Consider the following 16,771-nt stretch of genomic DNA (forward strand, 5'->3'; position numbering starts at 1 on the left):
TGTGAAGACAGCTCTCCAGATCAAGTTACACAGAATAGCACAGGGACCTTCCTATTATTCAGAGCCTGGGAAATTCACTTGGCTCAGCAGTTCCATATTATTTTAACCTCTTTCAAGCACATTATTTTCTTAATGTCTAATAAAAAGTTTGCAACCATAATAAGAGCTGGAAAGTTGGTACCTGCAACATAAACCATAGCCCTGGAGAATCAGCGGAAGTGCATCCCAGCTTCAGAGCTGGCAACATTCCAGTCTCTTTAACCAGACAATTTGTTGCAGCTGATGTTCTTTCCACTGGGATTTCAGCCCATAACCAGCATTAACATATTATTTTCACACATGAGGGCACTTACTCTTCTGGGCGAGGGGCCAAGGTATACACATATTTCCAGCCATTAGACACTTCAACTAGGCTCTAGGAATTTTTAGAATCGGTTTGGGAAGTCGACATTAGACATTGTTTCTTTTTTAAGAAGTGTATATTTTAATTATAAATGATAGAAGAAAAAATTCTTAATATTCAAGGGAGTGGAAATCAGCCAATGTTCGACTTGGTTATTTATAGTGAAATGAGGGGGAGAAAATGCAATCTGCATCTTTTTATTCCACAGTCTCCCACTTATAATTAACTGGGCTTCAGCAGGCTGGGGCAAACAGGCACTTCTGGAATTCTTTGTGTATTTTTACAAAGCATATTTCATGCTCAATTGAACAGATTTGAATACACTTGCTGCAAATTCCTGTCAAATTTAATTTATAAACATTCACTGGGAGTGAAGTTTACTTTCAAACTTGGAGAAGCCCTTGAAAATCTGCCTCACATTTCCTATCCCAAGCTTTCCTGCCTCTGGGAGGGATTAGTCATCTATTTATTAATTTTTGTGGCACTGGTTGTGCCAGAAACAGGCTGTAATTTACTGGGCAATGAGTTTAGATTATTTTGGGGATACCCCTACACAAAATGGAAAGTGAAAGGAGGGGTTTTGTGCAGTGTTAGGTTGACATGCTAAATCAATGTCGAGCGCTCACTAGTGCTTAGCAATATTGAGCAACGACTTTAGAGACACAGCTGTCCAGGCGATATCTCAACACATCACACACAGAAAGCAGCAAAAATTAAAAAAACATCAATTTGGGCTTCTTGTCACAGTAATCCATGGGAGCCTTGAAAAATGACCTTCTGTGACCCTGCACATCCCGGTGGATGGGCAGAGGAATTTTCTTGAATTAGGCTTTATAGTCAATACTTATTTCCTCCTTAGAGATGCTCAGTGCTGCCCACATTTTGAATGATGTCTCACACTACTCCAGCATCCTGATAGGATGGACCACATCCTAGTAGAGAGCTTGTCTCATGGAAACCTCTCACCCCATTAACAATAACGCAAACCATCTCTCCTCGCATTCACATTTGCATAACATTCCCGTGGCAACAGCAGCAATTGTTCACATGAGGAATTAATACTAGGGAAGTACTCAATGTGTTTTTAGCTTTATTTTAACACACGTTAACAAATTGAAACAAAGACCTACTACCATGTGATCCAGTAGCTCTCTGCAGATCACCAGCAAAGAGTTCTGCAGGCCACCAGTGGCTCACAGACGACATTTTGACAAGTGCAGCACAACTTTATAGTGAACAACCTACGTGCATGATCCACAGAGATGTTATTATAGCCAACAAATAGTGTCATGTGTTTAACTAGTAAATTTCACTAGTGATTAAATCCCAGGTGTATCTGCAAGTCAGTCTGGCCACTGGCACTGAGTGGGCAAAAGCTAGAAATGTACATGGCAGTCCCTGGTTGCTGTTCCCTCTCTGCAGTTAGAATCCTCCGTTTATGACACTATGGTGAGTTGCTATGGGGAAGACATTGCTGTCGCAGACAGTTATGACCGCAGGTGTGGCAATAAGCTTCAAGAATAGATTTTTTTTTTTAAATGGAGATATCCTATCTCCTAGAACTGGAAGGGACCTTGAAAGGTCATCGAGTCCAGCCGCCTGCCTTCACTAGCAGGACCAAAGACTGATTTTTGCCCCAGATCCCTAAGTGGTCCCTTCAAGGATTGAACTCACAATCCTGGGTTTAGCAAGCCAATGCTCAAACCACTGAGCTATCCCTTTAATCTGGGGAATAGATTCTGTTATAAAGAACAGATTCTGAGGAAAGTACGGGTAAAAGTCAGAGGATATGGTTGCAGCACTTAGTTGGTTTTAAAGGGTTATGTGAGGCAGAGACTGTCATGTAGGGACATTATTCTCCAGGTGAACTAAAATCTTCACAGGATTCTGCACAAACCACTGGATACCAGCAGAAAAGTTCCCCATAGATACCTGACATTGAGGCAGTGCCAAATCCATGTTTCAGGGAAGAATGTTCTTTTTTTCTTCTCTGCTCTAAAACAAGAAATAAATCTTCAGCAATAAACTATTTTAATGAGACAGAGGGTTACAAGAGAAGAATAAATAAATTAATGATATCACTTGAATACAGCTCATATCTTGACCCAGGAGCATGGTAATCACCACAATTAGACAAACCAAGGGTCCACTAGTAGGATATTATTTAAAATAATAAGTAATAATAAATAATACTTCTCTCTTTATATAGCACTTTTCATCAGTAGATCTCAAAGTGCTTCACAATCTGTAATGTATTTATCTCCACAATTCCCCTGTGAATCCCCATTTCACAGATGGGAAGTGAGGAACAGAGAGGCTAAATGATATACCCAAGGCTACACATGAAGTCTGTGGAGAAGCAGGGAATTGAATCTGGGTCTTCCATATATATTATATATAGGTACATTGTTATATTTGGAAATACATATAGATATTTATGTGTACACACACACACACACACACTTATTTATTTCTTTTAAAATATAACAATGTTCCTATCAAAACATTCTGGGTATAAGAATAAAATACATAAAACCATTAGCTCAGAATAAATTGCGAGTTCTTTCATACAATTACCCCAATCCCCAGGCAAAGAGGCTGAAAGAAGACAAATAACATGTATCTTTTAATGTCAACGATCATCCTCTTTTTCTTAGGTTATGGAAAGGGGGCAGACAGGCTTCCCCAAACTGGCCTATTTTGTAGTAGTTACTATTTTTCCACTCCCATATCTCCTCTAGCCGTTCCCTTGCCACATTGACTAGTCCTTGTCTCTGCATCCTCGCATTGTACAGTCCCCTTCTTTCTTCCTTCCCCTGATGCCTCTAACTGCTTCCATTATCATCCTCTGGATGTTTTCTGAGTCTCCTGAAGCTATTTTGATATGAGGGGGATCAGCACTTAGTGCAACATCCAAGAGGACATACTGTCAATTTACAGCATTATCATACTTTCCATATTACTCCCTCATCCCTTCTTCATACAGTCTGGCATCTCGCTTGCTTTAACTACCCACTGCAAACCGAGCTGTTATCTGTCCCCACTGTCCAGAATGATGTTGAGTTGTCTTTCCTAAGAAGCGACAATTAATGCAGAGCCAGTCAGTGTGTGCAAGGAGTTTAACAGGTCTTTCCAAGGTGCATTACTTTGTACGGGTCTATGCTGAAGTCCATCTACCACTGTGTTGTCCAGTTACCTAGTTCTGTTAGTTCTTTCTGGACACTCTCACAATTTTCTCTCCCTTTGACTAACCTGAGGAGTTTCCTGATAAAACAGAGCTGTGAGAAATATTGTACTCAGTGTGAATTACAAACACACACAAAACCTTACACAATGTTACCTGGGTACAATCTTAGAATGCATGGTAGCTACCAGTGTCCCAGTGTGAGGCTGAAAGGCTGGCACGGCCTCATCTGTATACATGCCTCCATTCTGTCTGTGGTTTAGACTGACTAAATCAGTCATCACAACCAAACCAGTTTCCTAGACAACAACAAAAAAACAACAACCCAACAATAGAAAAACATTCAGCATGCACAACGGTGAACTTTCCCAAATGGCATCAGCTTGTCCAAAGTATTTATAGAGGAAAACTAATTTGAATTTTTTTTAACGTTTATGGAAAATAAAAAATGGCTCACAACTTTTTTGGGAGGAGGGAGGAGATGGACATGGAGGGAAGCAGACTCCCCAGAGAGTTCTGGGAATGTTTGGAAAATGCATTTCACAAATATCTAACAGAAGGAGTTGTATGTATAATTTTCAAGTAACTGTAGGTGAAAAATTAAACATGGCTAGGTTTTATATATATATACATACACATATTAGGAGATATACATACATCTATAGTTCCTTTCTGCTCTAGAAGGATTAATCACTGGTCATAGCAGGAGTTTAAAAACTCCCAAATTGTTCTGTCTCTACCCCACCCCTTTAGTTACCAGGAGACTCTCATCCCGGCTATCACAAACCCAGTTCCAATAGTGACACCAGGCAGAATAGAAGCTGCCCACATAGTTTTACAATAAAAAACATAAAGGGGATGAGAAAATTGTCTGTCAGCTCTACTTTTGTGCATTTATTTTTAAGATAACCAGCATGTGACCCTGCAGCTGTGACCTTGAGATACATCTGCTCCTGTGTCCAGGCACCAAAGGGAACACATGCTTTGTTCTCTTTTAGATCTGATTATTATTTAAAATAATTTATATAGCTCCACAAGCATACACAGCAATTTACAAGCACATACATGGGCCCTACCCCAAGACCATACACCCTGGAGAGGAAAGAGGAGAGGAAGACAAGAAAGAACAGTTCAGGGAAAGAAAAACAAGAGTGGATTCCTCCAGAAGCAGGTGTAAAGAAAGGGTTAGAAATGAGTTGGTAAGAAAGGGAAAACGTGTTGGTGGATAGGGCAGGAAACTGTTGAGGGTAAGGACAGCACAACAAAAGACATTAAACCAAGCATGTGGAAAGGAGACAAAAGGAGCAGGAAGCCAAGAGAGTTAGGATGACCACAGGGAGCAAGGAGCAGGATTTGGAGGAGGGAGGTCAGGAGCGCCGCCAGCTTTTCTGCTGCCCTAGGCGGTGGAAGATCCTGCCCCGAAATGCCGCCCCCCACAGAGGCGGCGGAAGGTCCTGCCACCAAAATACCGCCGCGGTCGCCACCCCCCAAATTGTAGTACCCTAGGCGACCGCTTAGGTCGCCTAATGGGTTGCGCCGGCCCTGAGGGAGGTACATAGATGCTGAAAACTAGGGGTGTTGGTTTTAAGTAATTTCCATCATATACAGGGTTTATAGTTTGGTTCAATGGCTCTCAGCACCCCTACTATACACATTGTTCCAGCAGCCCTGGAGGTAAAGGAATGAGAGCAGAGATACAGGCAAGGATGAGACTATGTGCAGCCATAATAGGGACGGCAGAAATGGGAACCCATGAGGCTGACAGTGGAGCCCCTTACAAAATTTAGATTATCTCTGTGAATGGTTTACACCAAGACCTGACTCCCCTGTCTGGAGATGGGCAGGATTTATTAGAATTTAATTTCTCTCTTCTTGTTCTTTAGTGAGCAGAGTAGCACAGTCAGGCATGTTTTTATGAACAGGATCACATCTCATTATGTCAAGGGGCATGTACATTTCCCACCAGAATTAATGTAGGGAATCATTATGCCATCACTCTAAGTCAGCAGGAGAACAGGCCCCAGTAGACCTCATACTGATTAGTGCTTATCTTGAGCAAGCTTATCTTAAAAGACTTAGTTAGAAGATACCCATAGGTCTGTACCTTCATTCCTTTTCTAATTCAAACATTAGCAAACTTCAGGAAATTTTTTCCTAAAAAGACTCTCCTTTACAGAGCAGGAAGTTCTGCTAATTGTTACTGCCGCTCTCTCTCTAAGCATCTATATACATAGCACTCATTGCTATACTCTCTGTGGGTCAGATTTAAAAAAAAAAAGATCAGCACTCAACAGGTCCCATTATGACACTTGTGGCCCAGACCTAATGTACTGAGCTCTTTTGAAAGTCTGGCCTAAGATGCCAAACAGTCTTATGCAAATGGAGGTGGTTGTTCTTTAACAATGTGAATGTATCACACAGACAGCTGACAGAGAAGTCAGAGCGAGAGCACAGATGGATGCTTCTTACTGTAAATGCAAAGCGGGCATCTTTGGTGATATCCCAGTGCCAGGGAAAGACAGAGGAGCGGCGGCGTCTGCGTGAGGACATGCCTGGCCACCAGAAATGCCCTTCTTCCTTGGGAGCCCCAAAGGCATCAGAAACATCATACTCTGCCAGCTCCTGGAAAACCTGAACAGAGAGAAGAGAAGTTACCATCACATCCCTAAGTACACTGTGCTTCACTGCAGCTCCCTGTTCATTGAGTGGACAGGTGGGAGTGCCAGGAAAGAATGAGACAGAGCCTTGAGCTCTATCTCACCTGGGTGGATGTCAGCTGAAAACCTGTCTTGAGAAGGTAGACGCTCTTATCCACCGTGGCAATGCAGACACAGCTTCCCTTCGCGGCTTTAATCTTGAGGTTCACAACATCACCAGGCCTTGTCTCATTTGCTGAAAGTGCCACTGAAACCTAGGTATTTAAATAAAACCCTCATTATCTCACACAATGTTCAGATGACAAAACTACAAAGAGTAACAAGAGAGGCCATCCTCTCTGCTCCACTGGCAGTGCTGCTGATACCTGGTTTTCAAAGGAGGACTTGACAGTGAATTGCAGACTGTCTGTGACCCCTTCTCCATTCTCCCTGACGTAATACACCAAGAGACGGCCCAGAGGAGCCATGCTGTGAGCCACCATGAAATGGAGGAAGGTCATGCAGACTTCAACCTCCGTTGCAGGGGGGTTGGTAGGTGCTAAATAACAAATTGTACAAAGCATATAGTTATTTGTTAAAGGCAGTGTCCCCCACCCACGAGTACGACCAGACCTGGTGTCCTCCCCTGCAGCCCCCCCATCTGCTACCAGGTCCGGCATCTGTCCATGTCCCATCTCAACATACTACCAGGCTCAGTGTTCTTCTCCCCAACCAAGTGCTACCAGGCCCAGCATTCATCTGTGCCCCCTCCCACATCCACAACATCTCTCTGTGCCTCCTGCCCCATAAGAACGGCCATACTGAGTCCAACCAATGGTCCATCTAGCCCAGTATCCTGTCTTCCAACAGTGGTCAATGCCAGATGCTTCAGAAGGAATGAACAGAACAGTGATCCATCCCCTGCTGTCCACTCCCAGATTCTGGCAGTTACAGGCTAAGGACACTGAGAGCATGGGGTTGCATCCCTGAGCATCTTGGCTAATAGCCACTGACAGACTTATCTTCCATTAACTTATCTAATTATTTTTTTAACCCAATTATACTTTTGGTCTTCACAACATCCCCTGGTAACGAGTTCCACAGGTTGCCTGTGCATTGTGTGAAGAAATATTTCCTTATGTTTGTTTTAAACTTGCTGTCTGTTAATTTAATTGGGTGACCCCTGGTTCTTGTGTTACGTGAGCAGGTAAATAACATTTCCTTATCCACTTTTTCCACACCATTCATGATTTTATAGACCTCTATCATATTCCCTGTTAGTCATCTCTTTTCCAAGCCGAAAAGTCCCAGTCTTTTTAGTCTCTCCTCATATGCAAGCTATTTCATACCCTTAAATAATTTTTGTTGCCCTTCTCTTTACCTTTTCCAATTCTAATATATCTTTTTTGAGATACGGTGATCAGAAATGCATGCAGTATTCAAGGTGGGGGCATACCATGGATTTATATAGTGGAATTATGATATTTTCTGTCTTATTAACTATCCCTTTCCTAATGGTTTCTAACACGGTTAGCTTTTTTGACTGCTGCTGCACATTAAGCAGATGTTTTCAGAGAAGTATCCATAACTCCAAGATCTCTTTCTTGAGTAATACCAGGTAATTTAGTCCCCATCACTTTGTATCGTTGGGTCTATATTTTCCAATGTGCATTATTTTGCATTTATTAAGACTGAATTTCATCTGCCATTTTGATGCCCAATCACCCAGTTTTGTGAAATCCCTCTGAATTCTTTGCGGCCTGCTTTGGACTTAACTATCTTAAGTAATTTTGTATCCTCTGCAAATTTTGACACCTCACTGTTTACCCCTTTTTCCAGATAATTTATGAATATGTTGAACAGCACTGGTTCCAGTACAGACCCCTGGGGGACACCACTATTTACCTCTCTCTCCATTCTGAAAACCCCTCAGTGTTACACTTCCCCCATCCTGCCCTGAGCATTACCAAGCCCAGCATCTCTTTCCCCTCACGTACTACCAGTTGCCAGCATCCTTTTCTCTCCACACCTCCATATCTCCAATTGCTACTAGGCCCAGCATCCCTGGTCATTTTCTCCCCCAGCACTACCATGCTTGATCTCCTTCCTCCCATCTGAGCGCTACCAGGCCTAGCAGTCCTATCCCTACCACCCCAGCCCTGCCAGGCACAGCATATCCCATGCCCTAAGCAATATGAGGGTAAGAGCAGATTTACCATTTACAGTAAATGAACTTTATATGTCAAAGTGTGCATAAAATTTAATGTGCACCCTTCCACGCATTCATCTGTGCCCTTTAGCATGAGCAAAGAACAGCTAAGGGGCTTAACAATAAGCAGGTTTGTCTTCACTAAGAGGGAAGCCCTCAATCTAGATAAGGGAAAGGATTAGCACTTTTGTTGCTAGGTTAAGATTTTAGCTACTGACCTGTTCCTGGGAAATGAGTGACATGGATGTTCTTATCAAAGGGGAACGTGGCTCTTTTGCTCCTTTGCTGTGTGATGTTACCAGGCTGCAGCCCTGAAAGGACAATATTACCTCGCGATGCAACTTCGTAATGTAGAGTGAAATTACATGGACATGTGGACTTCACTGCGATCTGGGCCTCCTCTCCCACCTGAGCAAAAAGACATAGCAGCCAGGGGTCAGGTTTGTTATAATGAACACTGCAGACCCTTCTTATTATCTGTAAAGCACGGAACTGCAGTTGGGGATGAGCATCACACACAAGACATGGCTCTTACCCTAAGCAGCTCACAGGCTGAAGAGACTGTTACATTCACACTGAACACTCTGGTGTATTCCCCCCATGACAAAGGAGCACCTGTGGGCAGCACTTTGGTCCCTGGGAGTCTAACAGGAGGATGAGGTGCAGGAGCAATATGGATTAGTGTAAGGAATAAAGGAATCTCTGGAATCCTGAGGGATAAGGACTTTGGCACAGAGCAGCTGTGAGAATGGGTTGAATTTTAGACACCCCTTTACAAGGTTCAGATCTCACAGTAAAGGGGCAGGGAGGAGGTGTAATATGGGCTCTGCTGTTTAATTGAGATTACACATGGTAATTACTGTAACATGCAGATGCTAATTTATACACAACAGGACTGTCCTGAAATAAATCAGGAAAATCTGAACTGGGAAGAAAGTTAATTTATGATGTTGACTCTATGAGCCACATCAAACAGACAGACATGAAGGGTGCTTCCCTTTCCCAGGCAGATACACCTAGTATCTGCAAGAGGTTTCAAAGCAGTGCACTTGTTTCCTGCACTGTCTCTGCACTTCCAGTAGGTGGAAAAGAGCAAGCTGTACCCTACCCAGGACTACTGTCCTGACAGGAACTCCCATGAGGGAGGGAGTTCTTTGAGGGTTGGCTGTCACCACTGCCACGCCCCACAGGACAGGTCAGTCTTAGGCAACATCTTTTCAAGGCCTGGGAGTCACTGACTTGTCACTGGCTGACGGTGCCTTCTGTGGGGCAGAGGAGCACTTCATCTGCAATACAAGCTTCTTCCTTTTGGGATTTGGGAACTAATACGTGTTATCGCGAGGCCCTATTTCCCCACACACAGAACCGTCTGCAGCTCCCAGCCATCCTCACCCATTTAAGGTACAAAATCATGTTCCATTAATGCTGAAAATGGAGTAACAAACCTGAATCCCAATGAAATATTTTGAGAAGCCTCTCTCTTAAGTGCTAATAGTCCCACCTCCCTATTGCATGCACATGGTGCAAACCAAAACAGTGGCACAGGGAAGTGAAAAGCCACCAAATGGTTAAATGCAGTGAAAATGCAGAAGGATCCAGAGAGAAGAGCCTTATGATGTTAAATATTTGAGGCATTTAGAGTTTCTGAGAGCAAAATGATGAAACTGTTCATGAAAAAAATATGTAGTTAATTGGAACACCCAGTAAGAACTGGCAGAGCTGAAGAAATGGTTCCCACATCAGCTGGTCACACAATTCCCTGCTTTCCCACAGCAGAATTAGTTCTAATCAGGTTATAATAAGAACAATGTGTTCAGATTAGTAGTGCGTAATCCCCTTTCCATACCTCAGAAATCTTGTAAAAGATTAATTAGCCATTAAACTGCCATGAAATGCAACCATAAAACTCCCTTATTTGACTACACTGACTCTGAAACTCAGCCTACTAGGCCTGCTGATTATATAGTAGTAGGTCAGATATATGGACCACCAAATCCCAAAGTACTTTACAAAGCATGTATACAAACCCATCACTGACGTGCAGCCTCTTCTGGGGGTGGAGAGCAGCACTTAAATGGTGATCAGCACAACAAAAAGGTGAGAAATTCTGGCTATGGACAAATCTACTCTTAGTATACATATCATGAAAACTTTTACACACAGAAGGGAAGCTCAGTTTTTAGGGTCTCCCCCCAAAAGTCATCACCCTCTCTAATAGAAAACTACAAGATGCTCGATTTATTTACTTTTGGGAGGTAAAGGACTGAATTGATACTGCTGGGATTCAGACTCTTAATTCCAAGGAGACTAGACAGTTCCAATCTGAGAATTAGATGATTAATTCATCCCACTCTGGCTTCACTTCAAATCAATTGGCATTTGTTGATTTGAACCAAAATCTTAATATCATTGTCATTTTTACTATCCAATTCATACAGACTTTAGGGTGTTGGGAGTTAGTTTGTGATCTGAGCTCTGGAGTGCAGTAGGTCTCCACTGGGGATCAAAACTCTCTCTTCACCCCTTTAGGAAACATGGTACATTCTCAGGGGCAGGTAAGGCAGGGCAGCACCAAGTAGTGAAGTAGGTCATGGCTAAAGACGGGTCAGTGTCTAAAGTGAAGCCTCTTAAGGTCTGCTGTGGATACAATAATATGCTATGGCCCCCAGATATATCTGGAAATACTTCATTAGGACAACAAGTATGAATGAACCAAGAAATGCAGATGTTATCATAATGTAACATGAAGCTGTCCTACCTGGAAAGGCTTGTCTGGTGCTTGGAGCTGGATATGGCACTTGCTAGGAGAGTACCAGCTGCTGATAGACAAGTAGTTTGGCAGATATTGGTCCCCTGCAGGTTTCCCATCAATTGCTGTCACTTTGGTCTTAAGAAAAAATGCATCTGAATGTTATTCACACATAGAAAACTGGGCTCCTGTCCCTCCCCATCATGCAGTCGTCACCACCACTCCCATTCCAGACACTGACCCCTCCCACTTTCTCTTTTGTTATCTTTAAAGTACTGTGATAATACACTCACTTTCTACTGAGATGTTTGAAGCTTACTCTTAATGCCACACTGTATTTGATCTACTTAGAGCAGACAACTCTATCCTGTTATTATCATTATCATCAGTTCTATCGGCAATATGGGGTTGGATAAATATTCACTACAGTTCAAAGGTGAAAGTTTAAGTCTGAGCTAAGAAGTTTCCCAGTGTCACTACAGAGACAAGGTGGGTGAGGTAATATCTTTTATTGTTGGTGAAAGAGACAAGCTTTCAAGCTCACACAGAGCTCTTCTTCAGGTCACTGACTGATTTCCCATTTTTAGCACCAATTCACAAAGTGCACATTTGACAAGATTAGCTCTATTAAAGCCCATTAATCCTATAAAGAGCTTTTACCCACCTCCAGCCAGACATACTGGGCAGCTGTAGGAATAGAGGGGATTTCAAACTCCACCAAGCCACTTCTGGATACCAGTTCACTTGTGTAAACGTTATCCTTTGGAGTTAACTCAGCTTTGATTCGAATTGTGACCCCGTCAGCAGGACTCCCATCAGGGTAAGTGACTTCTACCTAAACAGTCATTTAATTAATAAAACAAGCCATTTCATGTTATTAGCAATTTCATATAGTTATAAAACTCAGCACCAGATAAAAGGAACATCTCAGCACATGGTGTATAACACATTAGGATAAATTGCCTATATAGCCTTTTTATCAACCACCCTGAGTGTCCCCACATCCCCCTATCTTACCTTCCCTTTGTAGGGTAGGCCAGGTTTGAACTGCTTCCTAGTATCCTTAGTGTACTTGATGTCAATCAGCTGTTTCTGAACAGGTGTTGAGTCATCAAACGTGACCTGCTTGCTCCCATCAGAGCTGGTCACAGTGGCCCAAATATTGACCGTGCCTCGGAAATGCTCTGGGACATCAGCTGGCATCATGTCTCTCACACACACATCGAAAACAGCAGAGCCATCAATCTACCAGCCAGGCCGGGGAAGGAAAACATTATTCAGCATATGCAGTTAAAAAAGTGTTTCTGGTCAAATACAGAACATGGGGTTGCTTTCTTTGGGGGGTGATGGGGTATTTTTTTGTTTTATTTTAAAGGGCCTTGGGATAGGGACACATTCCCTAAGGGAAAAAACAACCAGGAACATATTTTGTGTGTTCTTCATCCATAATCTGTGATAACACTGCCCCAACCTCCATCACTCCCACACCTTCCCCCCATCAGTATACTCTAAAACACCTAGCACTCTGTTAGCACTATCTCATTAAACACCCCTCCTCCAAATATTGACACAGTCAGATAACATGTGAAATACTCTAGTATTTTTAGTCTGTAGAGCTCAGGTAACACGTTTAGACCCTGATTCTGCATCACTGAATCAAAGGGAGCTTTGGTATTGACGTCAAAGGGTGCAGATCAGGCCTTCCTATTGTAGCTAATTTAATAATCCCCCTCACCTCTATGGTTTTGAGGACAGGGTGTCCCACTTCATGCCGGTAGTACCCCACTCCATTTATAGTCATGTTGACAGTTAACTTTCCTGTCACTGGTTTCCCAAACGTGTATCTGAAATAGAAGCAGCAAGATAATGAAAACCTCAGATTGGCTCCTCTCCATTTTCTTGATTAACCCCATGCTGGATCCTCAACTCCTGCATACTTAGAACTCAGAAAATAAAAGCAATTACAAGAGGTTATTTCTAAATGCCAATTGTTAATATCTCCGTGAAAGTTTTTACATTAGAAACTTCCAAACAGTTGATCTAAACTAAAACTAGACTGAGAACAGAAAGATCCTGTCTCCAGCTTCGCAGGCTTCTGTACACAGAGGCATCCAGACTAACAGAGATGATCTGACTTGAAAGTCAGATTAATCTCAGGCTCCATCTGTTTTAGGGTATTTTTTTAAACTCAGCACAATCTTCTTCTAATTTCGATATTTTCTTTTTTCTGTTAAAAAAAATTCAGCATGTAGGCTCCTCCCCAATACAAACATTTCATGTTCATTCTGAGAAGAACAGACAGCTACTTTTAAAAGTTTCAGTGGAAACAATTCTTTTTCAAATTTAAATACCAGTATCTGCAATTCAGACATAGCAGTCTTATGCCAGCACAATGATGAGAACCAGAAAGTGAAACTGAGCAGTCTAGGAGCACTCTCCTAGAGAGAGTGAAATGCAAAAAATAAACAAACCGTGGAAATGGTGGAAAGTGCATTCAATGTTATAATAATTTAAACATGAAATGATTTAAACAACAAAGATGAAGACTTTTTTTCCCTACCACGCAACTTTTAACTTGAAAAGGTATCCCTTTAATAGGAAAGTTTATCTGTGCTTAGATGAAAATTTTCTTTCTTTGAGCAATAAGGTCTACAGATTTGTTACAATGGGTACTTCAGCCTGCTTGTAGTTTGAGGGCAGAACTAGACCTGTCAGTCACTGGCAGCCTAACCGTTAGTCAGAAATTTGAAATAAAGTTTGGAATTTCCCTCAGAAAAGCTCTTCAGTTGGGAAGGATGGATAAGCCACCAGTGGCTGGGGAAGCAGATAAGACTGCAAGGAACTTCAGGAGGTGAGGCATTCCTGTGCTGGCAGTGACTGACTGGTCTGGTTTTGCCCCCAAACTGCAAGAAGGCTGAAGTACCCATTGTAATGGATCTGTGGACCTTAACATGATGAAGAATTGCTATGGTGCTAAGCCAAACATTAGAGCAGCTTCCTCTTCCTCCAGAGATCTTATGAATGAAGGATTCACTCAACACACAGTACAGCATACAATCAGAGATGTGTATGCAATGGAGGAATTAGAAACTTTATTACGGAAGCCAGGAGACCACGGGTACCTGAGCATCACATTCAAATGTGCAGTGACAGGAAAATCATCTGACAATGCTCTGAAGTCATGCTGGAACATTTGGAGGATGAGACACATGCTCCCGCTGAGCTTAGATGATTACATTATCCCACAGCTACACTTCAACCTATAAAATATGGGACTGTATCTGTAACATATCCCCTACCTGGCATGGACAGTTCCCTTTTCACAAGTTGCAAGATCTCGGATATAGAGAGGTGGATCAATCAACAGCTCAAATTTTGGTAACACTAAAATGGAGCAAAAAAGAGAAGAGGTGTTTTACAAACATCTTAGAATCCAGGATGTACTAATAGCTATATAGCTCTGACAAGATCCCTTCTTGTGGTTGGAGCACTGCAGGCAAGGTGAAGACGCACATCCTTGAATAGAGAACGAAAGCAACATATCAATATCAGCTGATCCATCAAACCAGAATCCTACTAGCAGGGTGCTATTAAGTAACCATTCCCTAGAACGAGTTAGTGATCAGCTGCCCCACATCCATACATCATGTTCCCATATAGAGGATCCGAGCTACAGAACTGAACCCAAAACTTCATTTAGGGGCTGGGTGGCAGGCACAATGTTTCGCTTCTTGGAGCCAGGGGCAGGAGTACCTTGCATTACCTGCAGTACCTCCCACCGTCATTTCAGGAATAGGTCTGAAGATGAGCACAGTATAAATACCTCAGTGGACAGGGTCAGATATTGCACATGGGGACCTGGGGGGAACAATCCCCATTTCTCACCAGCCAGAGGGACTTTGAGATAGGGCAAGGGGCCTTAAGAGCAAAAATAAGAGAGGGGCGATGATTAGGAATTCTGAGTGTCCAAGATGGGATCTGGTGAAGGAAGGAAAAAACTTAGTGACTGACTTAAAATAACTTTAACAGTTTTTCCAAAATAAAGTGAAGTCTTTGTTACCTATATACATGGATTGTGCCACGTGATGATGAATATAAACCCCTTTATATTACAAAAGATGATATCAACTAAGAGTTTGGTTAAGTTTCAAGGGTCCATTTCCTGCCACATGTTACATCTGACAGGAATTTTTTCTACTGCAATTTTTGATACATCATTTCTTGATTATTTCAGCTCAAATCAAAAATATTTCATAGTTTCAGTATTCTAAATATTTTTGGGATTATGATCAAAGTTGACTTGCAGGCAATAACTCACCATATTTCTGAACTTCAAAGGATTTGTTGTATGCATGCCCTTGCATTTCAGCAAAGATAAACCACTCGCCAAATACTGGCTGATCAGACAAAGGGAAACTCATATTTACAATACCTAGGAGAGAAGAAAAGACACTGTGAGCCCTCTCTGAATATCAGTCAATCTCTGTAAAGGTTCATTTCAATAAAAAACCCCAAAAGGCAGAAATTAATGTTAGCTAGCAGAGGAAAATAAAGTTATGCTAAACTGTAACAGGCAGAAATTTACCACAACAAAATGGCTTCAGATTGCTCCATTCTATCATCCGAGACCCCCGAGGATCCTAAAAAATGGTTTAGGACAAGAGACATTATCACAAAAAAGGTAAATTTCACTAGTACTTTTAACTGTCAGCCTGCAACAAACAATTTCACTTTCACACAAATAATTAGCATCAATCGTCTAAAAAACAATAATAATCCATTGCTTGGGATATTTTGTGTCAGTACTAAAGCCAGTCAGTCACACCATGGGGTCAGCTCTTCCATTTCTTGTCAAATAAAGAAATTAGTTAAAAGAGGATGGTCAAAGAAAGGGTCCCTCATTCCCCTCAAAACAAAGAAAAAAGGGAGAGGGGTATATGAGTAATCTAGCAAGATCTCTCCATCTCCATGCATTTCAAATGCATCCATTACCATAAGTCTGGGTGCAAAGATAATCATATTACCCCAGCCAGGTGCAGCATAGGAATGTAACTGAACAAGGAAAATGAGAGAGATGGGTAAGGTTGTTATATTCATTAACCCCAGTGGATGCAACCAATTTGTTCAGTTTTCCCTTGAAGAGGCATTTATGGAAAAACATTTCTGAACTCCAAGCAGAGATGGTGATGATAGATTTGGCAGAGCATGAACTTGTGACCTGCTCCCTTCAGAGAGGCCTCAGTGACCCTGTGTAATGATGCCACTTGCTAAATGATGGATACTCACGACTATGTAGGCTTCAATCTGAAAGAAACAAAGAATAAAAACACCCATGAGACAAAGCCGTATTTTTCTATCTTGTGAGAAGATGTGAGGCTGGCATAAGCAGGGTATGCCACAGAGCTTCTGGCCCCTGCATGTTGGTGTAGAAGGGACACGTAATATCCACTCATGTGAAAGAGCAGTTTGGTCAAACAACCATTTCACTCAAACATCTGACTTGAAAACTGGCCCTTCAGACCTCTGGTTAAGTGACTGATCCTGGCCTCTGGGTGCTCCCGTAATATCAGTGTCAAAGTGCTATTCCCTC

The 16,771-nt window shown here is 42.2% G+C and overlaps 1 protein-coding gene across 5 annotated transcripts in view; it reads right to left on the bottom strand.

Moving 5' to 3' along the window:
- Positions 1-16,771, bottom strand: part of CPAMD8 (C3 and PZP like alpha-2-macroglobulin domain containing 8) — a 100,135-nt gene that overhangs the window by 67,718 nt on the left and 15,646 nt on the right. For all 5 annotated transcript variants that reach the window (XM_034754950.1, XM_034754951.1, XM_034754949.1 and 2 more), the window contains exons 6-19: positions 16,468-16,485; positions 15,767-15,821; positions 15,500-15,613; positions 14,481-14,565; positions 12,917-13,025; positions 12,199-12,426; positions 11,846-12,016; positions 11,191-11,319; positions 8,651-8,840; positions 6,610-6,782; positions 6,349-6,498; positions 6,057-6,218; positions 3,744-3,886; positions 2,336-2,398 (exon numbers count right to left, since the gene is read on the bottom strand). In XM_034754950.1, the coding sequence (XP_034610841.1) occupies positions 2,336-2,398; positions 3,744-3,886; positions 6,057-6,218; positions 6,349-6,498; positions 6,610-6,782; positions 8,651-8,840; positions 11,191-11,319; positions 11,846-12,016; positions 12,199-12,426; positions 12,917-13,025; positions 14,481-14,565; positions 15,500-15,613; positions 15,767-15,821; positions 16,468-16,485 (1,790 nt within the window). The remainder of the gene's footprint in view (positions 1-2,335; positions 2,399-3,743; positions 3,887-6,056; positions 6,219-6,348; positions 6,499-6,609; positions 6,783-8,650; positions 8,841-11,190; positions 11,320-11,845; positions 12,017-12,198; positions 12,427-12,916; positions 13,026-14,480; positions 14,566-15,499; positions 15,614-15,766; positions 15,822-16,467; positions 16,486-16,771) is intronic.

The sequence above is a fragment of the Trachemys scripta genome, chromosome 22 (genome assembly GCF_013100865.1).
Source record: "Trachemys scripta elegans isolate TJP31775 chromosome 22, CAS_Tse_1.0, whole genome shotgun sequence".
Taxonomy (NCBI): Eukaryota; Metazoa; Chordata; order Testudines; family Emydidae; genus Trachemys; species Trachemys scripta.